The sequence below is a fragment of the Petaurus breviceps genome, unplaced genomic scaffold (genome assembly GCF_028583685.1).
Source record: "Petaurus breviceps papuanus isolate PSGF00001 unplaced genomic scaffold, PetGlider_PUasm1.0 214, whole genome shotgun sequence".
Lineage (NCBI taxonomy): Eukaryota > Metazoa > Chordata > Mammalia > Diprotodontia > Petauridae > Petaurus > Petaurus breviceps.
Genome location: NW_027185863.1, coordinates 3091279 through 3114652, shown reverse-complemented (window position 1 = coordinate 3114652; position 23374 = coordinate 3091279). Strand labels below are relative to the sequence as shown.

At 38.2% G+C, this 23374-nt stretch overlaps 2 protein-coding genes across 7 annotated transcripts in view; one reads left to right on the top strand and one right to left on the bottom strand.

Moving 5' to 3' along the window:
• The window catches only part of CUNH2orf49 (chromosome unknown C2orf49 homolog), a 36287-nt gene extending 22647 nt beyond the window's left edge, over positions 1-13640 (bottom strand). The window contains exons 1-5 of one of the 3 annotated variants that reach the window (XM_069093971.1): positions 13434-13640; positions 10818-10984; positions 7827-8196; positions 5929-6006; positions 2836-4149 (exon numbers count right to left, since the gene is read on the bottom strand). In XM_069093971.1, the coding sequence (XP_068950072.1) occupies positions 5950-6006; positions 7827-8196; positions 10818-10984; positions 13434-13532 (693 nt within the window). In that variant the 5' untranslated portion in view covers positions 13533-13640 and the 3' untranslated portion in view covers positions 2836-4149; positions 5929-5949. Of the gene's footprint in view, positions 1-2835; positions 6007-7826; positions 8197-10817; positions 10985-13433 lie in introns of those variants that run through there. The other 2 variants (XM_069093969.1, XM_069093970.1) reach the window with 2 other exon arrangements.
• Positions 13641-22332: 8692 nt separating this feature from the next.
• TGFBRAP1 (transforming growth factor beta receptor associated protein 1) overlaps positions 22333-23374 on the top strand; it is a 70017-nt gene continuing 68975 nt past the window's right edge. For 2 of the 4 annotated variants that reach the window (XM_069093964.1, XM_069093962.1), the window contains exon 1: positions 22982-23126. The gene's annotated coding sequence lies outside the window, so the exon portion shown is untranslated. Of the gene's footprint in view, positions 22434-22981; positions 23127-23374 lie in introns of those variants that run through there. The other 2 variants (XM_069093963.1, XM_069093965.1) reach the window with 2 other exon arrangements.

Below are 23374 nucleotides of genomic sequence, written 5' to 3'. Positions count from 1 at the left end.
TCCCCTGAAAATAAGCCCTCTGGTGTTTTTCTGTCCAAAAAATATAATAAGACAGTGTCTTATTATCGGGGAAACACGGTACGTGCCCTTAAGCACTAACATTCTTTTCTAAATGATGACTGGTAAGCATACATTTCAAAGACTTATTTTTCTCTCCATATAATTATTGATGTAGACACCTCTAAAAGTAATCATTAGCTAAATGGTGTTTAATGGCTTGAGTAAGACTAAAACTAGTTGAAAATGAATTAGATTATTTCTCATCTTACCGTGATGTCACATTTTGGTATTTACTTATTTGATATGCTCTGAAGGATAAGAATTAAAAACTAAAATAACATTTCTTACATGTTACAAAAGATGATCAATAAAATAAACTGAATATTCATAATTTTTTGTTGATGTTATGGACATCTGGGAGTAAAGTATCTGTCTACAGTATTTGAAACAATGTATGAATTAAGGAACTGACACTTTAAGACCTCCTGGAAATTTTTCCTTAAAGATGTCAATAATAAAATTCCAGTCACATGATGCTTATAATGCTAAGTGTCTAAGAAAGAACTGGAATTGCAATTGGAAAGGAATTGGAAATAAGTGAAAAATCACCCATGCATTATACAGTCAAAGGATTAAAGCTTTATAGATCTCAAAAGAACCTGAAAAGTCAACTCCCTTTGCCCAAAGTCACAGAGGTGCTAAGCACCAGAGTCAAGACTTGAACCCAAGTCTCTGAATCCAGAGGCAATGAACTAATTGTTGTTTTAGTCTCACCTGTTAATACCTGACAAGTAATATAAGATATTAAGAAAGAAATAATACCAAGAGAAAGTAGCCATTGCATAAGACATTATGATCTTGTCTACTCCCAAGCCCTCAAATTTATGCGTTCATCTGCTTCCATTGTTTTTCTCAATACATAGCGAAAATTCAAATGAGACTCAAACTGAGATAAATCTATTATCTCTTCCATCATTACAACTTCAACTACACTAGAGTTAATTTCATTTTGTAGAAGTGTAAAATATTTAGAATAGGCTTACATATATGGTAGTTGTTTTACATATTTCTCTAACAGTACAACTGGTGACATTTTCCTAAATTTCAGTAATACAAAAATTACCAAGACAGAAATATATATTAATGGAAAAATATTTTGTCTAAAGACTAATTTTATTTGATAAATTTCAGATTATTAACTTCTGTCATTATATTGCTTTTTGTCTATTATATTGATTAAACTGGAAGGGTTTTATTTTGCACATCTGGAGGGAATATGCCATATTACTGAGATTATGGATCTAGATACATCAAAAAACTAATAATTTAGAATACACTGAAGCAGCTTGTAAACTTATGTAAACTTAAAGAGATCTTCACAAAAATCTTCACAAGGTTCTCTGATAAAAATACCATTTCCAAGATATTAAGAAACTGATTCAAATTTTATAAGTGCAATTCTCCAACTGATAAATGATCAAAGGATATAAACAGGCAGTTTTTGCAAAGGAAGAAATCTAAGATCTGTAACTATATGAAAAAAATCTCTGTATCACTAATAATCAGAGAAATACAAATTAAAACAACTATGAAGTTCCACCTCACATCCATTAGATTGACAAAGCTAACAAAACAAGAAAATGACAAATAATGGAGGGGCTACTTGAAAACAGGCACATTATCACCCTGTTGGTATAGCTGTGAACTGGTCCATCTATTGTGGAAAGCAACATGGAACTAGCTAAAACTTGGCAAAGTGTGCATGTTTTTTGACACAGCAATACCAATACTAGAACTTATACCCCAAAAGAGATAAAAAAGGAAAAGGATATATATGTGCAAAAATATTTAGAGTAATCTTTAATAGAGCCAAAGAACTTAAAACTAAGGGGTAAGCTATTAACTGGTAAAAGACAGAACAAATTATGTTATATTAATATAATGGAGTTGTGACACATTCAAAAATAGATAGGGATTCTTGTTTTGGAGCCCACAGCATACTGACTTAGAAAACTACAAATCAACACAATCTTTATTACGTTGTATTTTTATTTATTTTATTTTATTACGTTGTATTTTTATTTTGTTAAATATTTCCCAATTTTAACTTTGCATTTTAATTTGGTTCAGGCTGCACTAGGGAATTGTGTTGAGATTACAGCGGGTGCCTCAAAAAACTAATAATTTAGAATACACTGAAGCAGTTTATAATCTTATATAAACTTAAAAAGAGACTCTCACAAAAATCTTCACAACAGGGTTCTCCGATAAAAATCTCATTTCCAAGATATTAGGGAACTGATTCAAATTTATAAGTGCCATTCTCCAACTGATAAATGATAAAAAAAATATGAACAGGCAGTTTTTGCAAAGGAAGAAGTCTAACCTATCTATTTATGAAAAAAAGTTTGTGGGGAGGCTAGGTGGCGCAGTGAATAGAGGACCAGCCCTGGAGTCAGGAGGACCTGAGTTCAAATCCGGCCTCAGACACTTGACACACTTACTAGCCATGTGACTTTGGGCAAGTCACTTAACCCCAACTGCCCTCCAAAAAGCTAAAAAAAAAAAAGTTTGAGACAACTGTAATGTAATGGAACATCACAGCACCATAAGAAATGATAGGGATGGTTTTATTAAACTGATCCAGAGTGAGGTAACAAAATTATTGGCATTTGAGGAAATCTGGACCATATTTTAATCAAGATATGGAAGTATATACTATGAAAATCTATACATTTCTTCTTTTAGGATAGCTGGCTAAAATAAAAAGGATTGTCACCTTATATTCACATATTAGTAGAATGTATTTTACAAATAACAAGACTTCTTCAAAAGTTAAGAGTTGAATTATTTTTATTTAAATAAGGATAAGACTACTTAAAAGAATCTTTACATACAAAAAAATGTACATTACAATATTAAACTTTCCTGTACTGAAGTACAAAACTTGCACAAGTGTTTAGTAAAAGAGCACACTTTTTAAAAAAGAACATTTTGACCATTTTACAGCATCTAAATGTAATTGAAAATCCACAATAGTGAAGAAGGGAAGCTAATACTTATTTATGACAATCTATTGGTATTTTTACTTAATGTAAACTTTAAAAAAGGTAATTGCTACTTCATAAGCTTTCAGATCACTTTTAGGACCCTCTTCCACAGCTTAGGTCAAGGAAAATATAACTCCAAGAAGCGCTTTGTAAAGAGCTTCAATAAAAACATACAGATCATGGTCATAATATTAGTTGAGCCAGCTTTTCCTAGTGCCTAGTAACTTTCTAGGTCTTAATATGAGATTTTTAAATGGTACATTACCTTTTAGACCAGTGATGCTATTTAGTATATCTGTAAAATGCTATCTATAGTTAACAGGAACCTTGTGGCTCAAAAATGAAAGCAACACCCAAGGCTTAGAGAAAAGGCAGGAGCAAGTAATCCCTTCTGCCCTCAATGTCAACAGCAGACCAAATGCACAGGGATTCCACTGGCAAGACTCAAGATTAGGCAGTGGAGAAGGGGGGAAAATAGATAAAAATACATAAAACTCAAGAGGAAGAAAAAAGGAATAAAAAAAATTAAAGAAAAAGGTATATTATGATGGGAGAAGAAGTGATGCAATGCCACTAAAATTTTATCAGTCCGCACAGCGACACCAATACCACACTGCCTACCCCTACACTAAGAGAATCTGGCTCTTGCAGATGGTAGAATTAGAAACTACAACTTAGACTTGAAAAATGTTAGTGAATAAAGGAAGATCCAGAAAGAAGTTCTTCTAAGTTCATACCAAGTTCTTCCAAAGCCCTTTAAAACCATTATAAAAAGAGAGACATAAACACACTACACAAAAATTTAAACCATTGAGCTTCCAACACTTTTACTCCCCAACATCTGTCCTTTCAACGTGCATTATTATGTGGAAAAAGGTTTTTCCCGGATTAAGAGAAAATGCATCTATACCTTGAGAAGATGCTCATATTACATACGTACGTGGCATGGCACTCTTCTATTCTGACTTCTCCACGTTTCAAACAGAAAAAATAGCTTAATAATGTGCTGCCATATGTGCATTTACTCTGAATGACCATAATATAAACTTCAATTTGAAGCAATGGTGTTACACAGTTCAGCTGTTTTTACCAACTTAACCTGTATGTTAAACACACAAATAAGAAATTAATTTCATTGAGTAATAAAAGCAATTACAATGTTTCCATTGACTAAGAATTGCCAATAGGATAATTTTCACTCAACTGAGAGAGAAATGGAAATGAAAGCTAAGTGTGACCAGAGAAAGCAAAATATAATCTATCATACTACTCCAAATCTGCAATTGTGTAAATACTCAAACATATACATTTATGACTGTAGTTGCCCTCCAACATCATATAAATTCAGCCCTGCAGATTACCACATATCCAAAAATCATCAACATCTAGGCTTTATCTATTGAACTATACATAGTACAGGTTATACAGCCTGAGCTGAATATGATGTTTAAAAAAAGAAATCATGGGTTGGAATGTAATAAAGTATTCTCCACAAAGCTAAATTACAGTTTGTAAGGCTAGTCAAGAAAACTCAAGTAAGTAAACTTAGCATCAAAAAGTAAAGGTACTAGTCCACAAAATATTGGAAAAATCCTACCCCAAGTTGAAGGTCAACCACACAAGTACTTTACGTAAGCAATGTTTTCAAGAAAAGTTAGATGTAAAGCATATTAGTGTAAAGTGAATCCTTCTTTACCACTGGCTTCTACTGCAAAATCAGAGCTGCATGCCCACTGAAACAAATTATTCAATAAATTAAAATGTTTTGGTGATTAAAGAGTTAAGACAATGGCCACTCACAAGGCAAGCCATTAAAATATACCAGCAGTGTTATACTTAGTTAAGAAAGATTTCAATCAGGCAGTTCATATTTCCTTTGTAGCAAACTTCTAGCTCCAGAATCTTTTCTTCTACCCATCCCAGACCATTTCCTCTTCCCTCTATACATACAGCTAATTCTCTTTCTTACCTAGCAGTACTGACAGTATCTAATAGTGTTGCCTACAGTGGCACACACTGTCAACAGCTGCTACTATTTTAATAGGCCTTGAGGCTAAATATGAGTTGATCATTTCTATATGTTCAAAATTTCTTTAACCTCAAATTCACTTGCAGTGAGTGATATCTATATTCTCAAACTCAAGATCATAACAGATCAAAGGGTGACATGTAAATTCCAACAGGTGGGTAAACTTTAAATTAAACATCATTATACCCAATAAATTCATAACTAAACCAGTCTGCCATTATTACTAGTTCCATCAATGAAATAACAGCAGCTGCTTCTTTTTGTTACCTGTGGCTAGAGGAAACCATAAAAGCAGCAGCAACTTAGAGATAAATTCTGATTATGTTTAAGAGCCATGTTATGAATTCACTTTACTTGGTGATCTCTTGGGAATTAGTTTAGTAATATTTGCTGACACATCTATATGACAAACATTCTTCCACTGAGCACATACTGATGAAGGAAACGCACTAAACTGGGTCTAACAAAGAGTGGGAGATAAACAAAAATTTAGAAAATTGTCACATACTCTGAAGTTGTCTGGTGAAAATTATTTCTCTGCTGAATCAGAAAGCTTATTATCAAACTTGCAAATAGCCATTTGGCCAAGGTGATCAATGACATATATCAGGCCTTTAGTAAAAAATACTGATTTTTAACGATTTTGACTACCAGTGTTTGAGAGGGAAAGATTAAAAAAAGAAAAAAATGTTTAAGGGGAAGGTAAATTTTTGGAACTTATCTGCAAGGCTGTCTTAAACCTTTTAAGAAAACTCCACAGCAATCAGAATCCCTGTAAATATGGTACTTAAACTGGTCAATAAATGTGACCTTTTTGTTCTGAAATCTATGGTTATAGGATATATTTACATTTTGGGGAACCCCATTCATTCATGGCCATGTGACATGTTGAATCTTCCTCTTTGCTTCTGTAGGCTTTAATTCACTCTGAAAAGAAAGATGATTAAATAAATTATTATATGTATTTCAATGAAAAACAAAACATTATATACACAAGGGCCACAGGTTTATGAAGATGGTGCTACAGTGGATCACTGCTGCCATCTGGTGGAAATAGATTTTATTTCATGTTCAGCAAAATAAATGCCATAGATAACTGGAAAAATGGAAGAGAGCTAACTAACTATCCAAAAAACTGAAAATTAAACAGCAAATTCTAATTCAAGGAGAGGCAGCATGGTATCGTGGCTAGAGAGCTAGCCTCAAAGTCAGGAAGAACTGGTTCCAAGTCCTACCTCTGACGTACTGGCTCTGTGACCCTAGTTAAGTCACGTTAAAACTAAGCTGTAGCCAATCTGTATTGGTAGACAGGGTTTCTTCATGAGAAGCTCCCTACACCAATAAAATCACAAGTCCTGGACCCTCCCTGAAAAAGAGTAAACCATATGATGGGTGCAAAAATATTATTTATACAAGTGCTACTTAAATCATGATCTACCCCAATATCTGTAGCAGATCTCTTGCCCATCTTTAAGTTGTCTTATGCGTCTCATTTATTAACAAGACTTACTCTATTTCACTTGTACTATTTGGAGCTATGCTCTCCCATGTGATCCCTCCCCCCCCCAAAATATCTTATCACAAAAGTGATTTCTAGACCTCTTCCATGTCTGTAAAATGAGGGTGGTGTTTGAATAATTATCAATAAGACACCACCCCCTTCCCCAATCTAAATGCATAATTTTTTTTTTTGCCTTTTTGGAGGGCAATTGGGGTTAAGTACCTTGCCCAAGATTACACGGCTAGTTTTTTTTGTGTGGTTGTTAAACATCTGAGGCCAGAACCGAACTCAGGACCTCCTGACTCTGGGGCTGGCGCTTTACTCACTGCACCACCTAGCTGCCCCCAAATGCATAAATCTTACAAACTAAAATATCACCCAACAGTTAGTTGTTAAGAATGACTATCAGAGTACTTCCACAAGCACAATGAGAAACAAATTAGGAAAATGAGCTAACCTAAATTCAACTGTTAAAAAGTGAATTCTTTGGGGGCGGGTAGGTGGCGCAAGAATAGAGCACCAGCCCTGGAGTCAGGAGGACCTGAGTTCAAATCCAGCCTCAGACACTTAACACAAAAGTAGCTGTGTCATCTTGAGCAAATCACTTAACCCCAATTGCCCTACCTCCCCTACTCCAAAAAGCAAAAAAAAAAGTGAATTCTTTGTATGAATAGTGTATATTTATATGTGTATACACATATATATATGTGTGTGTGTGTATACACACACACACACACACAAGCATCACAAAATAAACTCTTTTGAAGAGGAATTACCTAGCTAGCTAGCTAACCCATCCTGAAATACCTAACAGATTAAAACTTGTACCAGATACATTCACCAAGTATATTAAACTACCACAGTAACTTTTATCAATTTATGATAATTCCAAGCATTCAAATGTTAAATGATATTAACTGAATATAGCATAACACTGACTTATCAAAAAAGAAGAGTGCATATAGCAACTCTCTATCAGTAAAAACAAATGAAGTTAGAATTAAAGAGTAGAATGTGTTTTTCTGACCTAAAAGTAGTTCATGTAAAGACATATTAAAAATGGATACAAAAGTGAATGAGACAGAGATTGAACTCATGGTTATTTTTTAGTTTTCTAAGCCTCAAAGTATTCAAAAATGAAAAAGAAAAACAACCATTAACAGACCCAAGATGAACAAGTAACATCTCAGCCTCACCACTCACTTTTCATGCTCCTTAATTAGTATGAAAGCCATCATCTACCTACCACTGATTCTGCTTCTTCTTTTGGAACAGTTCTCTTTAATTTCACAACAGTAGTTCCCCCAACAGGAGATAAAGGTGGCGATTTTACATTGGCCAATGTACTCCTACTAGTCATTAGCACGTGGTTCTGTTTAGTGTCATTACTGGTTTCCACTTTAATGTCTGTAGGCAAGCTGGAAGGCAGAATAAGGGAGGAAGCATTGGAATTTGGTAACTTCCTAAAGGTACTGTTAGTAATGCCTACTGAAGGAGGAGGCTTCAGATGATCATTAGCTCCATTTTCAGTCTTTCTCACTTTTATGCTTGTACTTGTTGAATTTCCATCAAAGACAATGAGGGGTCTTTTCCGTAAACCTTCCACACTCATATCCCTGAAAAATACAGAAACCTTTTAACTTCTGAAAAATATCATCTGAACTAGTAAATCAGTTAAATGAAATTCAAATGCAAAATAAGCTATTTTGTTTTTTAAAAGGGGAAAAGGAGGTAGGAAGCACTGTGTGTGAGGGGAATTTGTAAAACTATGCATAGCTAAGTACTAGTAACCAGGCTTATAGTTGCAAAATAAAGGAAAATAATTATCAGTAATTTATCCCAATGTTTTGTATACACAAGAGCGATACACTGAAATTCAGCTTTAATGTGCAGACAAGGTAATACAAAGGTTGTTTTAAAAATGGAAATCTACACTAAGAACCAAACTTTCTCCAAAAATTTAGATAATTGCACCCTCCTGGTTCTTTAGAAATACCTGTTTCACTCCTACTGTCTTTGCCTTGAGCGATAGTTTAGATTACATACTGAATTATAAGACTGCATTAAACCTTCGACATGTTAGCAAAATCTATGGTCAATGTACCTCAGTAATTCCATTTCCTTAAATAAAAGATATATAAAGAAAGGGTACCTTGGATATTTGCTGTAAAGTCTTATCAATGGCATCACATCCAGTGTCTGGAATACTTTAATTACTGGTAGCTAATCTATATATTCAATCATAAATGGTAAACTGGTCATGAGATTCATTTGTGAATCCTATACAATAAAGGGCCTAAATTTATGGAATAGATCTGTTTCTGAAAAAGTAGTTAGCTAGTTCATTCCAATAAGTCAAATAATTTTAAATGCATGAGGAAGAACTTGATGAAGGAAACTGTATTGTGATACCTTTTGTAAACCAAAATCACCCTCTATTTTTTGGGCAAATCTGGACTTTCACATGCCAGATTTTAAGTATAGCTATGCTATCGTTAAATCTTTGCTCAAAAAAACACTGAGCCAATCATGTGAAAACTGTCATGTTATAAATCAAAACAGGCAACTATAGCAAGGTATGTATAGTCTTTTCACTGACAGCCCTAAAGAAACTGGCACAGTATATATTGTTACAAATTATTGGAAACCAATAGCAACATATAAACTGTTGTATCACATAACCTTTAAGACAAAGGGTGACATAATTTGAGTTAAAATTGCATGTTCACCATCAAGCAAACAAAAAGCTTTACACTCAGAGGCCCAACTATCTAATGTAGTTAGGTTGTATGCAATAATAGTTTTCAACCAGTCTGACACTGAAATAATGATAACAGAATGTTCAATATTAATATAATAATTTGATGGATTTTGTATATGAAGATGGCTCTGGTACCACACCATAAATAAGGCAAGGGCTTTGAACTGTCTTCCCAATAGTAGTAATGAACTTCCTAATGATCAATCTACCATTCCCTCCTAGACTTGTTACCTTGTGATCTATGGCATATATCTGTGAGGTGCCTAGGTAGGGTTTCTTGTGCAGTCTGTAGCTAAGGAATAGAGCAAAACTTTCTGAATCACCCTAGGATGGAACCAACAGTGATGATCTCTTCACTAGGATGCTCTAATTAAATGAACTCATGACACTATCCTTGGAACATCAAAGTACTATAACTGAAGCAGAATGTTATTCCTTGTTTCCTGAATTAGGCATCACCTACATAAGAACAGGTACCAAAAAAATGATGAGCCCCTATAAAAAGACACAATAGAGAGAGAGCTCGAAGGGCTTCCATGGTCTGAAATTATCTCTAATGTAACCCTGCCAATCTGGAAGTGATTCTGATGAAAACACACAGAACCAAGGATAGAAAGCCAGTAAAATGGAAAGATGAATCTAATGCTACAGCCTAATTTTCCAATGCCCAGCTTTGTCAGCACACAGGCTCTGACAACCTCAGAACCACAGAATCTTAGAGGAAGAAAGGACTTATCCAAGTTGTACCTAAACAGGAGTAGCCTCTAAAACATTCCTGACAAATGGCCATCCAAACCTTCACCTGAAGACCTAATGAAAGGAAAACCTAATATTACATTTTGAGGCAGCCCTATATTGTTAGGAAGCTTTCCCTTACATTAAGCCAATGGCTCTTTCTCTGCAACTAGTTCTATCCCCTGGCATTAAGTAAAATAGGTCCATTATCTCTTTTCCTCATGATAGTCCTTCAGATACTTAAAGACAGCTATCATGTCTCTCCCCACACTGCTCCATTGCAACAAGTTTTCTCTTCTCCATGCTAAACATCTAGAGTTCCTTCAGGTAGGCTTTATATGGCTGTTTCCAGACCCCTAAACAGCCTGCTCACCCTCCTGTGGGCATGATTCTGCTTACAAATATCCCTTCTAAAATGTAGTACATCGAACTGCAAACAATATTCTAGCTAGGATATGACCAGGGTAGTCATTCTGGACACTGTACTTCTCTAATGAAGTCCAAGACTCTACTAGCTTTAGCTTTCATGTCACACTATCGACTCATCCTGAGCTTGTAACCACTGAATCTTTTTAATGCATGTTTCTTCCATTCTATAGAATTCCAATCCTCCAGTTCTGAAAGAAGGCATTAGACTAGGTATTAGTACCTTTACACCATACATTTTCCTAATACCTTAAATATTTTCAAGGGTGCAAACTATATGAAATAAAATTAAAACCAGAAGCACTACAAAAGTACCTTTTATGCTCATTTTTCAATTCATTTTGCCCTCTTTTCTTTTCCATCATTTTCCCCCATCTACTTTTTGGTAATTCCCTTTGAGGCAATGGTATGGCATGTTGAACATAGAGATCAGTAAGGTCATCTTTGTTGATCTTTATTTCCTCTTCAACAACTATATTCTTCTGTGGAAAAGAGAACAAGGATATTTTCAAAACGTTAACATGATAATGAAATAAGCTTTTAGACCATTCTCATAATCTACAAGCTGCTAAAAAAGTCTAATAACAACAACTATAAAAGACCAAGATGCACATAGTGGAAAAATATAAGAAGCATTGTAACAGTATCAAGCTTGGAAAAAGCTGGTTACAGCTAAAACCTAGACTACCTTTACAAGCAAAAAGACTGATTGATTAGCCACCACACATTGGTCACTTTAGCCACACAAACACAAAGAGAATAACATTCAGTAGTATAAACTTTACCCAAGTATAAAAATGACTATCTACTACATCGTCCCTCAAAACTTTTTTTTACTGTCACTAAGTCCCAATTGCATGTTGGACAACCAATGGTATGATCTAGCACAGTATTCATGCCAGCATCTAAAAGCATTATTCCTTAAAGCCCTTCATCAATGATACCTGCAGGAGGTGCTTCAAAAAGCTCTTTCTGAGGCTGGCAGCATTGTATCATGAGAGCAATCTGCTCTGGATACACTATCAACTACTGCTTTTCTGTTTTGTCTTTGTTTTGTTTTTCCCATCCATCATACAAACATCCTAACTATGCCTCTCTGTCACCTCATTCCCTTGTACTCTTAACTATTCTGGAAAACAAAAGGCAAGATCTAATTATAACTTTTTTCCTTTATCAACAGAATGGAAATCTTGTATTACCTCTACCCAACTCCCTATCCATTTATAGGGCTCAAGGGGTAGTTATGGGATGAAAAAGTTCAAACAATCAATCAACAAGCATTTACTAAGTGCCTACTAGGTGCCAGGCACTGTGTTAAGAGAACCAGAGGACGAAAACACAAATGAAATTTGAATAGAGAATGAAACAAGGCCTTCACTCAAGCTTACAATCCCTGTGCTCTATAATACACAATTTTATACGACATTGCAATTCCAATTAAGAGGCTGACACACTTACTTCTTCGGAGTTGACTCAAGAATAGAGGCAGAATTGGGAATGGGAAATTAAGTGGATACTACCATTAGTTCTTTCCAGAAAGGCCTGAAAGTGCAGTGATATCTTTTAGTACAATTGTTCAAAAGCACCACCCATTGCTAAACATACTATTTGTTATTCCTCCAAATGAACACAAACTTCTCTGATCAATTTTTTCCCTCTAGGATGAACTGTAACTTTCCTACAAATTTAAATCCCTTACCAACTTAAAAACAGTTTAAAAAAAAACACTCTGGGATTTCAGATCTTCATTAGTTAATATAAACATAAATGTGTAAAACCTTCATAGTTACAAAGTGTTTTATAGACATTATTTCATTTGATCAACAAGCCTATCAGGTAAGGAGGTAATGCAAATATTACCATCTTAACTATGATGAATAACTGATGTATAGAGAGATCAAATGACTTACCTAGTTTCACAGCTAGTTAACTGGTATAAATGAACCCAATTTTTCTGACTCTAAATCCAGTATTTTTCCTCTTACAACATTCTGCTTATTTTAACTTAATAGTCTATATGATTGAGTAGGAAAAAATGGGAAATTACCTCAACTATCAGTCAACTTATTAAGTGCCTAAGATGTGTCAAGCACTGCTGTGCTAAGCGCTAGTGATGAGAAGGAAAGCAAAATCCAGGACCCTCTAAAGGGGTTGACAATCGAATGGGGGAAAAGACTGCAAACAACTATGTACAAGGAAGCTCTCTACAGGATAAACTGCAAATAACCAACAGAGGGAAGGCCCTACAATTAATAGGGATACCAAGACCAAGGCAGGGTAGGTGACCCAAAGGCAGGCACATTTTGGGTGGTTTTCTACCATCCTGGTCTTTTCCATCCTTAGTTTTTCTTCTTTTTCACTTCCTCCCTCCGTCCTGCCTCCTTTTCTCCATTTCTCCTTCCTTCCTTCCGTGAAGCAACATGTTGCGGTAAAATACGTGCTGGAGTTGGAGTCAGAATACAAGGACTTAGTCTACTACTTACCAGCCCCTTGCAAATCCCTCAAGACCCTGAGTCTCAGTTTCTTCACCAGGATAATGGGATATAAGCGCCACAGACAGGAGGGCTCTTATCACTACGGTCATTCCCTACCTCCGTCCTCACCTAACGGGCCTCTTTCCGCAGGCCTGCCCGGGCCTCTGCAGGTGGCACCTAGCAGCTCAGGTGCAATGAATGAAAGAGAGGAGGCCCGCACCCCCTCGCCGTCCAGAAAAACCATTTCAGACGCCGAGGGGTGTGGCAGGCGGTCGCCAGACAAGCCTCGGGGGAGAACACGAGGGCCTCCCACTACGCCCGCCGGGGCTCCCGGGAGCGGCTGCGATCGCCAGCACGACCCATTCCGAGGGCCAGCGTCGCGGCGGCCTGGGGGCGGAGGCCCCCAGTCCCGGGCCGGGCCCACTCCCTGGCCTGGCCTGGCCGGGCGGCGCCTCACCTGCTCCAGCGTGAGCAGCAGGAACTCCTGGGACAGCAGCTCCGGGTGCAAGAGCATCTCCGAGCCTGGGCAACCGCGACCTCCCGCATCCCCGGCCATGGTCGTCTCCAGGAGACCCCTGCCGGCCACCCACAATGCCCGGCGAGGGAGGCTGGCAGGAAGTGACGTAACGGGGCGGGGACAGGCAGGGGCAGTTCCGTGAGCGAGTCTCGCCCCGCCCTCTCCCCTTCAGACCGGATGACCTTTCCCCGGAGGAGGTCTTATCTCTGCACAGGCGTTCTTGGGCCCTGTTGCTCCTCTCCCAGGGTCCGCTGGTGCACAAGACGGTTTTGCATTTTATATGGAACCTTGCAACATTAGCCTTACATAATATGTACATTCATCATGGTGCCCTAAGGGGATTAAAAAAAAAAAAAGCAAGAAGCAAAAACATTAATGGAAAGACCTCAGGAATAGAGGAAAGAACGAAAGGAACGGAACGCGAGATAATTGGCTGCGTTTTCTGTGACGTCAGGAAACCAAAGTTCATAGAGCACGTAGCAGGCGCTTAGTTTATACTTAGTAAAGGAATGAGTCGGTACTGCCCATCCAGACATTACCCTTACCATTTGGGAAACAGAATTAAATAAAATTTGGGAGACAGAGTCAAATTATTTATGCATAATCTTAGATCACCGATTTGGAGCTAGAAGGTGCTTTTAAGTCTTCTAGTCCTATCCTCTCATTTTACACATGAAACTCAGTCCTGAGAAGCTAAGTGACTTATCCAAAACCACTCAGCAATAAATAGCAGAACTGGGATTTGACCCTAAATCTTCTGATGTCAAATCCTTTTTCCATTGCCTCAATTCCTTAATGATGGTTGTAGTTAAGAGATCTAAGTGTTAAGCTAACAATAAAATCACAAACTAGATTCCTATAGAGGAAATCTATAGAGCTCAGAACAGATATTTCCCTAGGTTGCTCAGAAGAGGTAGACACGAAACTGGTCCTGAAAGCAGCATGCTCCCTTAATGAAAACAACCTCCCTTAATGCAGTATGGAACTGTTGTAAAAAGATAACTTTTGTAAATTATAAAGCTGCAACAGGCCAGCAAGCTATTGTTGTCATAATGTGAACTTCCAGCATATGCACAACCTTTTTTTTTTTTTAAAGCAATTGGAGTTAAGTAACTTGCTCAAGGTTACACGGCCAGTTATTTTGTGTAGGTGCGAAGTATATGAGGCCGGAACCGATCCTGCGTCTCCCAATCCTGGGCTGGCACTCTTACTCACTGCCCCACCTGGCGACCCTGGCATATGCACAACCTTTAAGATAAACTGTTGAGTGAATTCTAAAAAAATAAAGACTGGCTAAAAAGTCTTTCTTTAAAGTGAAAATAGTCACAGTGTACTACTTACTACCTCTTTGAGAATGGCGTTAATATGACTCAGCCTTAAAACATTAAGAGTTTTATAAACTTTACAGTTTCTGTCACCTACAAGTTCATTCCTTCCCTCTCTCCAGATTTCTAGTCCCACATCTCCAAAGGCATGCTTGATATCATCACCTAGATGTCTCATGAGCATCTCAAACGCAACATACATACAACAGAATTTGTTATCTTTTCTCCAAAACCCTCTCCTCTTTTCATTGCTTCCAATCACTCAGGTTCACAGTCTTAAAAACCATATTCTACTTTTCCCTCTTCTTTAATCCTTTATTCGATCAGTAGCCAAATCTTGTTGCTTCTCCATCTCAAACATATCTCGCATCAGTCACTTTTCTCTATTCATATAGCTATTGCTCTCAATCTGCCTCCCATCGTTTTTCGCTGAGACTTCTGCAATAGCTTCCTAAGTGATCTCCATGTATCCAGTCTCTTCCTCTCCAAACAATCCTCCACACAGCTTCCAAATTGATATTACTTAATAGCAGAGGTCTGACCATGTCACTCCTCTGCTTAAGAAGCTTTAGTAGCTAGCTCCCTGTTGTTTGGAGGATAAAATACAAGCTCTTTTGGGGGATTTAAAACCCTTCACAATAGAGCTGCAATCTATATTTTCAAGCTGATTACACATTACTATGACTCATACATTCTATGTTCCAGTCAGACTGGGCTACTTGCTTTTCCATATGCATGGCATTTCTCCCAGTCTTTTTACAGACTGTCCTCCATGCCTGGAATACCCTCCACTCCTGCCTTTTGAAGCCTGGAGCTCTTGTCCAGGTACAACTCAAGTGTCACCTGTTACAAGAGACCTTTTTTTTTTCTTTTTTTGCTTTTTGGAGGGGGGAAGGCAGGGCAATTGGGGTTAAGTGACTTGCCCAATGTCACATAGCTAGTAAGTGTGTCTGAGGTCGGATGTGAACTCAGGTCCTCCTGACTCCAGGGCCAGTGTTCCATTCACTGCACCACTTAGCCGCCCCATAAGAGGCCTTTCTTGTTGCAGTATATCACAAAGATCAAACACTCTGAGCAGGCTGGATTTATGAATTTGGAAATTCAGGGTTGGTTTGTATTAGGAAAACTATAAGCATAATTTACTATATTGATAACAAAATCAACAAAAATCATATGATTATTTCAATAGATGCAGAAAAAGCTTCCAACAAAATACAATACCCATTCCTGTTTAAAAAAGAACACAAGAAAGCATGACAAAAAAACTTTCTTTAAAATGATAAGTACTATCTATCTAAAATCAAGAACCAAAATTATCTATAATTTGAATAAACTAAGAAGCTTTTCCAGTAAGATCAAGGGTGAAGCAAGGTTGTCCATTATCACCACTATTACTCAATATTATACTCAAAATGCTAACTAAAGAAATAAGAAAAGAAAAAGAAATCAAAGGAATAAGCATAGGCAAAGAAGAAACAAAGTTTATCACTTTTTGCAGATATAATGGTTTACTTAGAGAGCTCTGGAGCACCAACTAAAAAATTAATTGAAACAATTAACAAAGCTATCAGCAAAGTTGCAGGATAAAATCAACCATACAAATCATCAACATTTTTGTAAATAACAATAAAATCCAGCAGGAAGAAATAAAAAGAGAAATTCCACTTAAGATAAACAAGGATAGTATAAAATATGTATGAGTCTACCCGACAATACATATACAAGAACTATATGAACATAATTACAAAACAATCTTTACAAAAATAAAGATCTAAATAATTGGAGAAATAGTCATTTCTTATAGGTAAGCCAAAACAACAAAAATGACAATACTACCTAAATTAATATACTTATTCAGTTCCATACCAATCAAACTATCAACGAATTATTTTATAGAGCTAGAAAAAATAATAAAATTCATCTGGAGAAACAAATGGTCATGAATATCTAGGGAATCAATGAAAAAAATGGGAAGGAAGCAGTTTGAAACTCTATTACAAATCTATAATCACAAAACAATGAGTAAGAAACAAGGAGGTTGATCTGTGAAACAGATTAAGCATATAATATACAGAAGCAAAAGAACATTTTTGTAATTATTCAATTGCTTTGGTCATGTCCAACCAACACCTTGTGACCCCCTGCCCCCCTCCCCAAATTAACATAGTAAGCTATCATTTGATCCATCCAAAGATCCCAGCTATTTGGGGAACTCACTATTCAGCAAAAGTGTTGGGAAAACATGAAAAAAATTCTTGTAGGAACCAAGTAGAGACCAACATCTCACACAATATAACAAAATAAACTCAAAGTGGCTACATGATTTAAACATAAAGAGTAGCATCAAAAGCAAATTAGTAGAAAATGGAAGGAATTACATGTCAGTTCTATGGGTAGGAGAAAAGGTCATGCCCAAACAAGAGATAGAGAGATTCACAGGAAGTAAAATGGGTAATTTTGATTATGTAAAATTAAAAAGTTTTTGCACAAACAAAACCAGTGCAGCTAAAATTAGAGGATGCAGAAAACTGGAGGAGGGGGGAACCTTAGCAGCAAGTTTATCTGATAAAAGTCTCATTTCTAAGATATATAGGGAAATCAGTCAACTTTATAAGAATGAGAGCCATTCTCCAATTGATAAATGGCCAAGGGATATGAATAGGTAGTTTTCAAAGGAAGATATCCAAGGTATCAATAAGTCACATGAAAAAATTCTCTAATAATTAGAGAAATGCAAATTAAAACAGTTCTGAGGTACTACCTCATGCCTATCAGATTGGCTAGGTGGACAAAAAAATAAAATGACAGGTGCTAAAGGGGATGTATACTAGGTACACTAATGAACTGTGGGTAAAGTTGTAAACTAATTCAAAAATTCTAGAAAGCAATCTGGCCCCATGCCTAAAAAGCTATTAAAATGTTTATACCTTTTGATCCAGCAATACTGCTAATAGGTCTATATTCCAAAGAGATCACACAAAGAGGAAAAGGATCCACAAGTATAAAAATATTTCTAGCAACTCTTTTTGTGGAGGTAAAGAATTGGAAACTGAGCAGGTGCCCATCAGGTGAGGAAAAAATTATGATATATGAATATTATAGAATACTATTGTGCTGTAAGAGAAGGGGACAATTTCAGAAAAACCTGGGAAGGCACATATGAACTGATGAAAAGTGAGTGAACAGATCTAGGAGAACAATTTACATAATAACAGTATTGTAAAGAGAATTAACTTTGAAATACTTAGGAATTCTGGTCAACACAATGACCAACCACAACTTCAAAGAACTCATGATAAAATATGCCATCTACCACCAGATAGAAAATTGATGGATTCAAAGTACAAATTGAAGCATATTTTCTTTTCTTTTAAAAAAGAAATTTTGGGGTGGCCAGGTGGCACAGTGAATAGAGCACCAGCCCTGGAGTCAGGAGGACCTGAGTTCAAATGTGACCTCAGATACTTAACACAGAAACTAGCCTTATGACCTTGGGCAAGTCACTTAACCCCAGTTGCCCTCCAAAAAGCAAAAAAAAAAATTTTTTTTAATAAAATTAAAAATAATTTTTTTGGACATGACTAATGTGAGAATTTGTTTTGCATGATTGCACATTTGTGATGGATTTTGCTTCTCTTACCTTCTCATATATAAAAGAGGAGGAAAAAGGGGAAGAATTTGGAACTGAAAATAAAATAAAATTGAATTTTAGTAGTGTCCCCCTTAGAAACTACTTTGTATGTATTTTGCATAGGTTTTTTTTTTGTTTACCTAAGTGTGTGTATTTACTCATCTGTCCATAGAAACAACTTGACCACTAGTACTTTTCAATGTTCTTTGGATTCCTAACATAGCAATATCTGGTACACAGTAGGTACTTAATAATTGCTTGCTGATTAATAAAATGCTTATTGAACTGAATATAGTTCAGCAGCTAGTTATTCAATATCAAAGTTGGGTTTTGAAACAACATAAAGATCTGACAACTATTAATTCAGTTTATACAGTTGCATGTATTAATAGTCTGAAATGTGTTTAATCATCTTTTAGTTCATGTCTCTTTCTTGCTCTATAAAATCTCAAACAAGTCTAATGCAAACCATCTCCTAATAGTCACCTGGATGTCTTATTCAAGACTCATTTCTTGTTTTGTTTTGTTGCTTTTTTTGGAGGGGGGAAGGTAGGGCAATTGGGTTTAAGAGACTTGCCCAAGGTCACACGGCTAGTTTTTAAGTGTCTGAAACCGGATTTGAACTCAGGTCCTCCTGACTCCAGGGCCATGCTGTATTCACTGCGTCACCTAGCTGCCTCTCAGGACTCATTTCTAACCACGTATACACACACACACACACACACACACGGTTGACATACGTCATATTGTGAACCTTGGTAAAGACAGTTTCAGTGAAGCAGTAGAAAAGAAAGCCAGGTTTCTGGGGACTGAGAAATGAGTGGATGGTAAAGACAGCCAAATATGGACTTTTTGGAAGTATAGCAGTGAATGGGTAGGGACATATATGATAACAACTTAAGGAAGTGTCAAGGTCAGTGTTAGGGTTGTTTTGTTTTTTCAGATAAAGAAGACCTAAGCATTGAACTATCAGCATTGTAGACTATACAAAGCAGTACCACAGGCACTGCTTCTGCTGTTTCATAGCAGATAAATGAAAATACATCATCAAAGCATCTGTATGTACCAGTACAGGCAGGATAGCTATATAGCTGCTCTAAACTAGTCCCCAACTACCTCTGGGGTCACCGCCAGTTATCTGCGCCTATATCTTACCACTGGACCCCATGCCTCTGGGGGAGAGAGTGAGGCTGATGATTTTGCATAGTTTTTCCTCACTTAAATCTGACTGACTTGCAGGTCAAGTCATTACCCCCATGATATCATCGGTCTTCCTCTAGAACAAATGATAAACAAGGAAAACAACGATTCCAATGGAACTGGGATCTCATTCATGTGGGTATCTTTTAATTATGTAGATTATTACCCATCCATATCTGCCAATTCTATATGACTATTGTTCATATCCTCCAATAAATCCAATATATTGAGTCCTAACTTGCTGAGGCCCTTCCTTGAATTCTCTTGACATCAAGAAGGTAACAGTTGTAAGCATTATCCATCAACTATCCCTCCTAGTTCCACCCCCACACACACATAGTTGATAACATTTCTTGAATAATTTGTCACATATAACAGTTTGCAGCCTATTCAAACCCACCATATGACTCTCCATTGCTTTTTGGGTGATCAATTTTAGTTCTTTGGAGACTATAGTATTCCATGACTCATAGTCATACATCAGTGGAAGATTATTGGTATCAAAAAGATAAGCCTTTCTTTCAGGTAAAGCTTGGGATAATTAAAAGAACTGTGGAAAGAAAATCCAGCTTGCTTTCTTCCTCCTATTCAACTTAAGATAAAAATAGTTATTTACAATTATATATTTTAGATCATACAGTGATTTTATTTAAAACTGTAATGCTAAGATCAGAACATCTACTACCAAACATTACAAAAATAATGGGGATGGAATTGAAAGACTGCTTTGCTTAAATTTAAACTTTGATTATTATAAAAAGGTGGAAGAACTCAAAGAAGACCATTAGATAGATATAGATATAAATAAAGAGGAACAAAGAAAAAATATTAAATAAATGCACATATAAATGGAAAATACAAATCTTTAGAAAAAATGTATATTGGTGAGGAGTTTATCTTTTTCAAAGTGTGAATTAGTCATAATTCACATATAATATATGTATATATATATCTATATATATATATAGTATAGGTATATGGCTGGGATTTCAGGGATAGATGTATGAAATGTCATTTTGCTTCCATTTAGGGAAGAATTCCTCCAGGAATGTGGGGTTTTAGGAGCATGAGAAGGGCACAACATTTATTGATTTAGTTGGTAGGCAGGGGAAGATAGAACAAGGTAGGCTCCTCTGGCCATCAGGCATGTAAGACCTTCCCTCTCTGATGTCATTGGCTCTAACTAACCCCTTTGCTTTATCAATTGAGAAGTGTTTTGCCTCCTAGAGTGGTGTTTGTTTTTGCCAGGAGTATCTTTTCTGATTATGATGACCGAAGTTGGAGTGGAAAAAGAGATATTACTTCTTTCCTTTCTTTGCATAAGTGGGAAACTAAGGGTATGGAACACTATATATACTGTCAGATTTCACTAAAGTGTTGGTTAGTTTTACCAAATTGTTTTTCCCTCTTCCTTTTTTATTGTTATAAGGGATGGCTCTTTGGGTGATGGTAGGGGATATATATCAATATTTCCAAAAATTAAGAGTACACTCTTCTATGGGTGGCCAGGTAGCTCACTGAGTAAGAGCACTGGCCCCAGTGTTGGGATGACCTGGGGATCAAATCCGGGCTCAGATACTTAGCATCACTTAGCGCCCAGAAATAACTGGCTGTGTAACCTTGAGCAAGTTATGTAACCCCAATTGCTTTAAAAAAAAAAAAAAGAGTACACTCTTCTGACCACACTGAATTTCTTTCAGGTATATATCCTTGTTTCTCTGGGTTAAACTATTCCAGAAAGCAATGAATTTGCCCCCCCCCCCTTCCCCGCAAAACTGAGCATTTGTGGGGATGACGATTGACTAGGGAGAATGAGAGATGGATTGAGGAGGGAGACTTGCAGTCAAGAGCAGCTTTGTCTTGGTACCAGCACAAACCCCAGGTAAAGTAGCTGTAGGCAAAAATTTGTCTCAGGGTCTTCTTCACCTCCATTCCTTTCTGCTCCAAGTCCAGCATTCTTACTCAACACTGCCGGTCCTGATTGTCAGGAGGAAAGGTGTTGCTGTTGTAGCTTTTAAGTTCTATTTTTCTTGATATCTTTTGTTTATGCATCATCTTCACCAGTATGCATTTCCTAAAAATCCATCACCCCCTCCCATCTAGAGAGCCATTTCCTGTAATTAAAGGGAGGAGAAGAAAAAGGGGAAATAGCACCCAGTCCCCTGCCTCTGCAAAGAGAGAGGTTTGCATTTTACTAGGATTTCTGGGAGAAGCTCGTTCATAATCAGAATTTCTGCCAAAGGCCAAGCCTTTTTCCCAATCAGAATTGTATATTTCTCTTTCAGCAAAAAGTCAAACTTGATCTTTATAATAAACAGTTTAACATTAATGCACTCTAAACAATTTCAACATCCAGATTTACACTAAAGTCACGAAACATTTAAAGGGTTATTACTCCCCAAGAGTAGAACCTGGATTTTAAAAGAAAACTAACCAGAAAGGGCAATACTTGACCCAGAGGAATTAATCCCTAATGGCATAATTTCAGCAACTGGGAAGAAAAAGATCTGGGGTCAAGGGGTACCTTCCTAGAACTCAATTTTCAACAGAAAGTTGAAAGTCCTTCCAGATATTAGATAATTTCTTCTCCTATTTCACGATGGGAAGCTCTACCTTCCTTTTTGCTCTGGGTTAAAGTGGACAGGGGTAGGAAGAAAGGGAGAGGGGGAGGAAGCCGGAAAGAGAGAAAAAAGGGAGGGACAGAGAAAGAGGAAGAAGGGAAGAGAGAGGGAGGAAAGGACAGATGAAGAGGGACGGGAGAAAAAGGAAGATAGGAGAGAATGGGTAAAAGAAGGGAGAGGATGGTGGGGGGGAGAGGAAGGGCAGATGAGGGGAGAATAAAAGGGAGAGGAAGAAGGGGAGAGAACAAACTCGGAGGAGGGAAAGAAGGGGAAAGAAGAGGGGGAAAGGCCGAAAGACAGAGAGAAGCAGGGAAAGAGGGGGAGGAGGGAGGCTATGACAACACCTGGCCAGCTGCGCTCGGGGCGCCCCGACGGCCCGGGCCGGGAGCTCCACGCGGCCCCGCACAGCCCCAGGAGTCACGCAGCGCGGCTAAGGGCGCCCCCACACCCGCTCTCTCCCGCAGAAGCGCAGTGACCTTCCGGCCTCCAAGCTCAGGCCGCCCTGCCCCCGCCCGCACGGACCCTCCTCCTCCTCCCGGGAGGGTGCCGGCTCCCCTCTCTGCTCCCGTCAATCAGAGGCGGAGGCCGTCGTCCGGTCGTACTCCGGGGCGGGCCCCCACGTGACGGGAAGCGGCGGCGGGGCCCGGACCGAGCCCTTGGGGGAGCTGCGGAGCCAAGCCGGAGCCGGGGCCGGGCGGGGCCGAGGCGGGCGGAGGGCGCGTGTGCGGGGCCCAGCAGTCCCGGGCCTCGGCGGCTGCCACGGCCGGAGCTGCGTGCGGGAGGCTGGGCGCCGAGCGGCGGCGGAACGCGGCTCGGTGCGGAGCGGACCGAGGAGGCCTCGGCTGGCCAAGCGCGGGTGAGGAGGGGGCGCCGGGCGGGCCGGGCTGTCACAGCCAGCTGAGGCGGGGGCGGGCCAGCCTGTGGAGGGCGGCGGGGTTTCGGAGACCCGGAGGACGCGACTGGACTCCGGGGTGCGTGCGTGTGTGTGCGGTGTACGAGGCTAGGACTGCGTGTGATGTCCTGCTGTGTGGATGTGTGTGTGGTTCAGGAGGGTGGAATGCGTGTGTGTGATCTCGTGGGGTGCGTGTGTGTGAAATTTAGGAG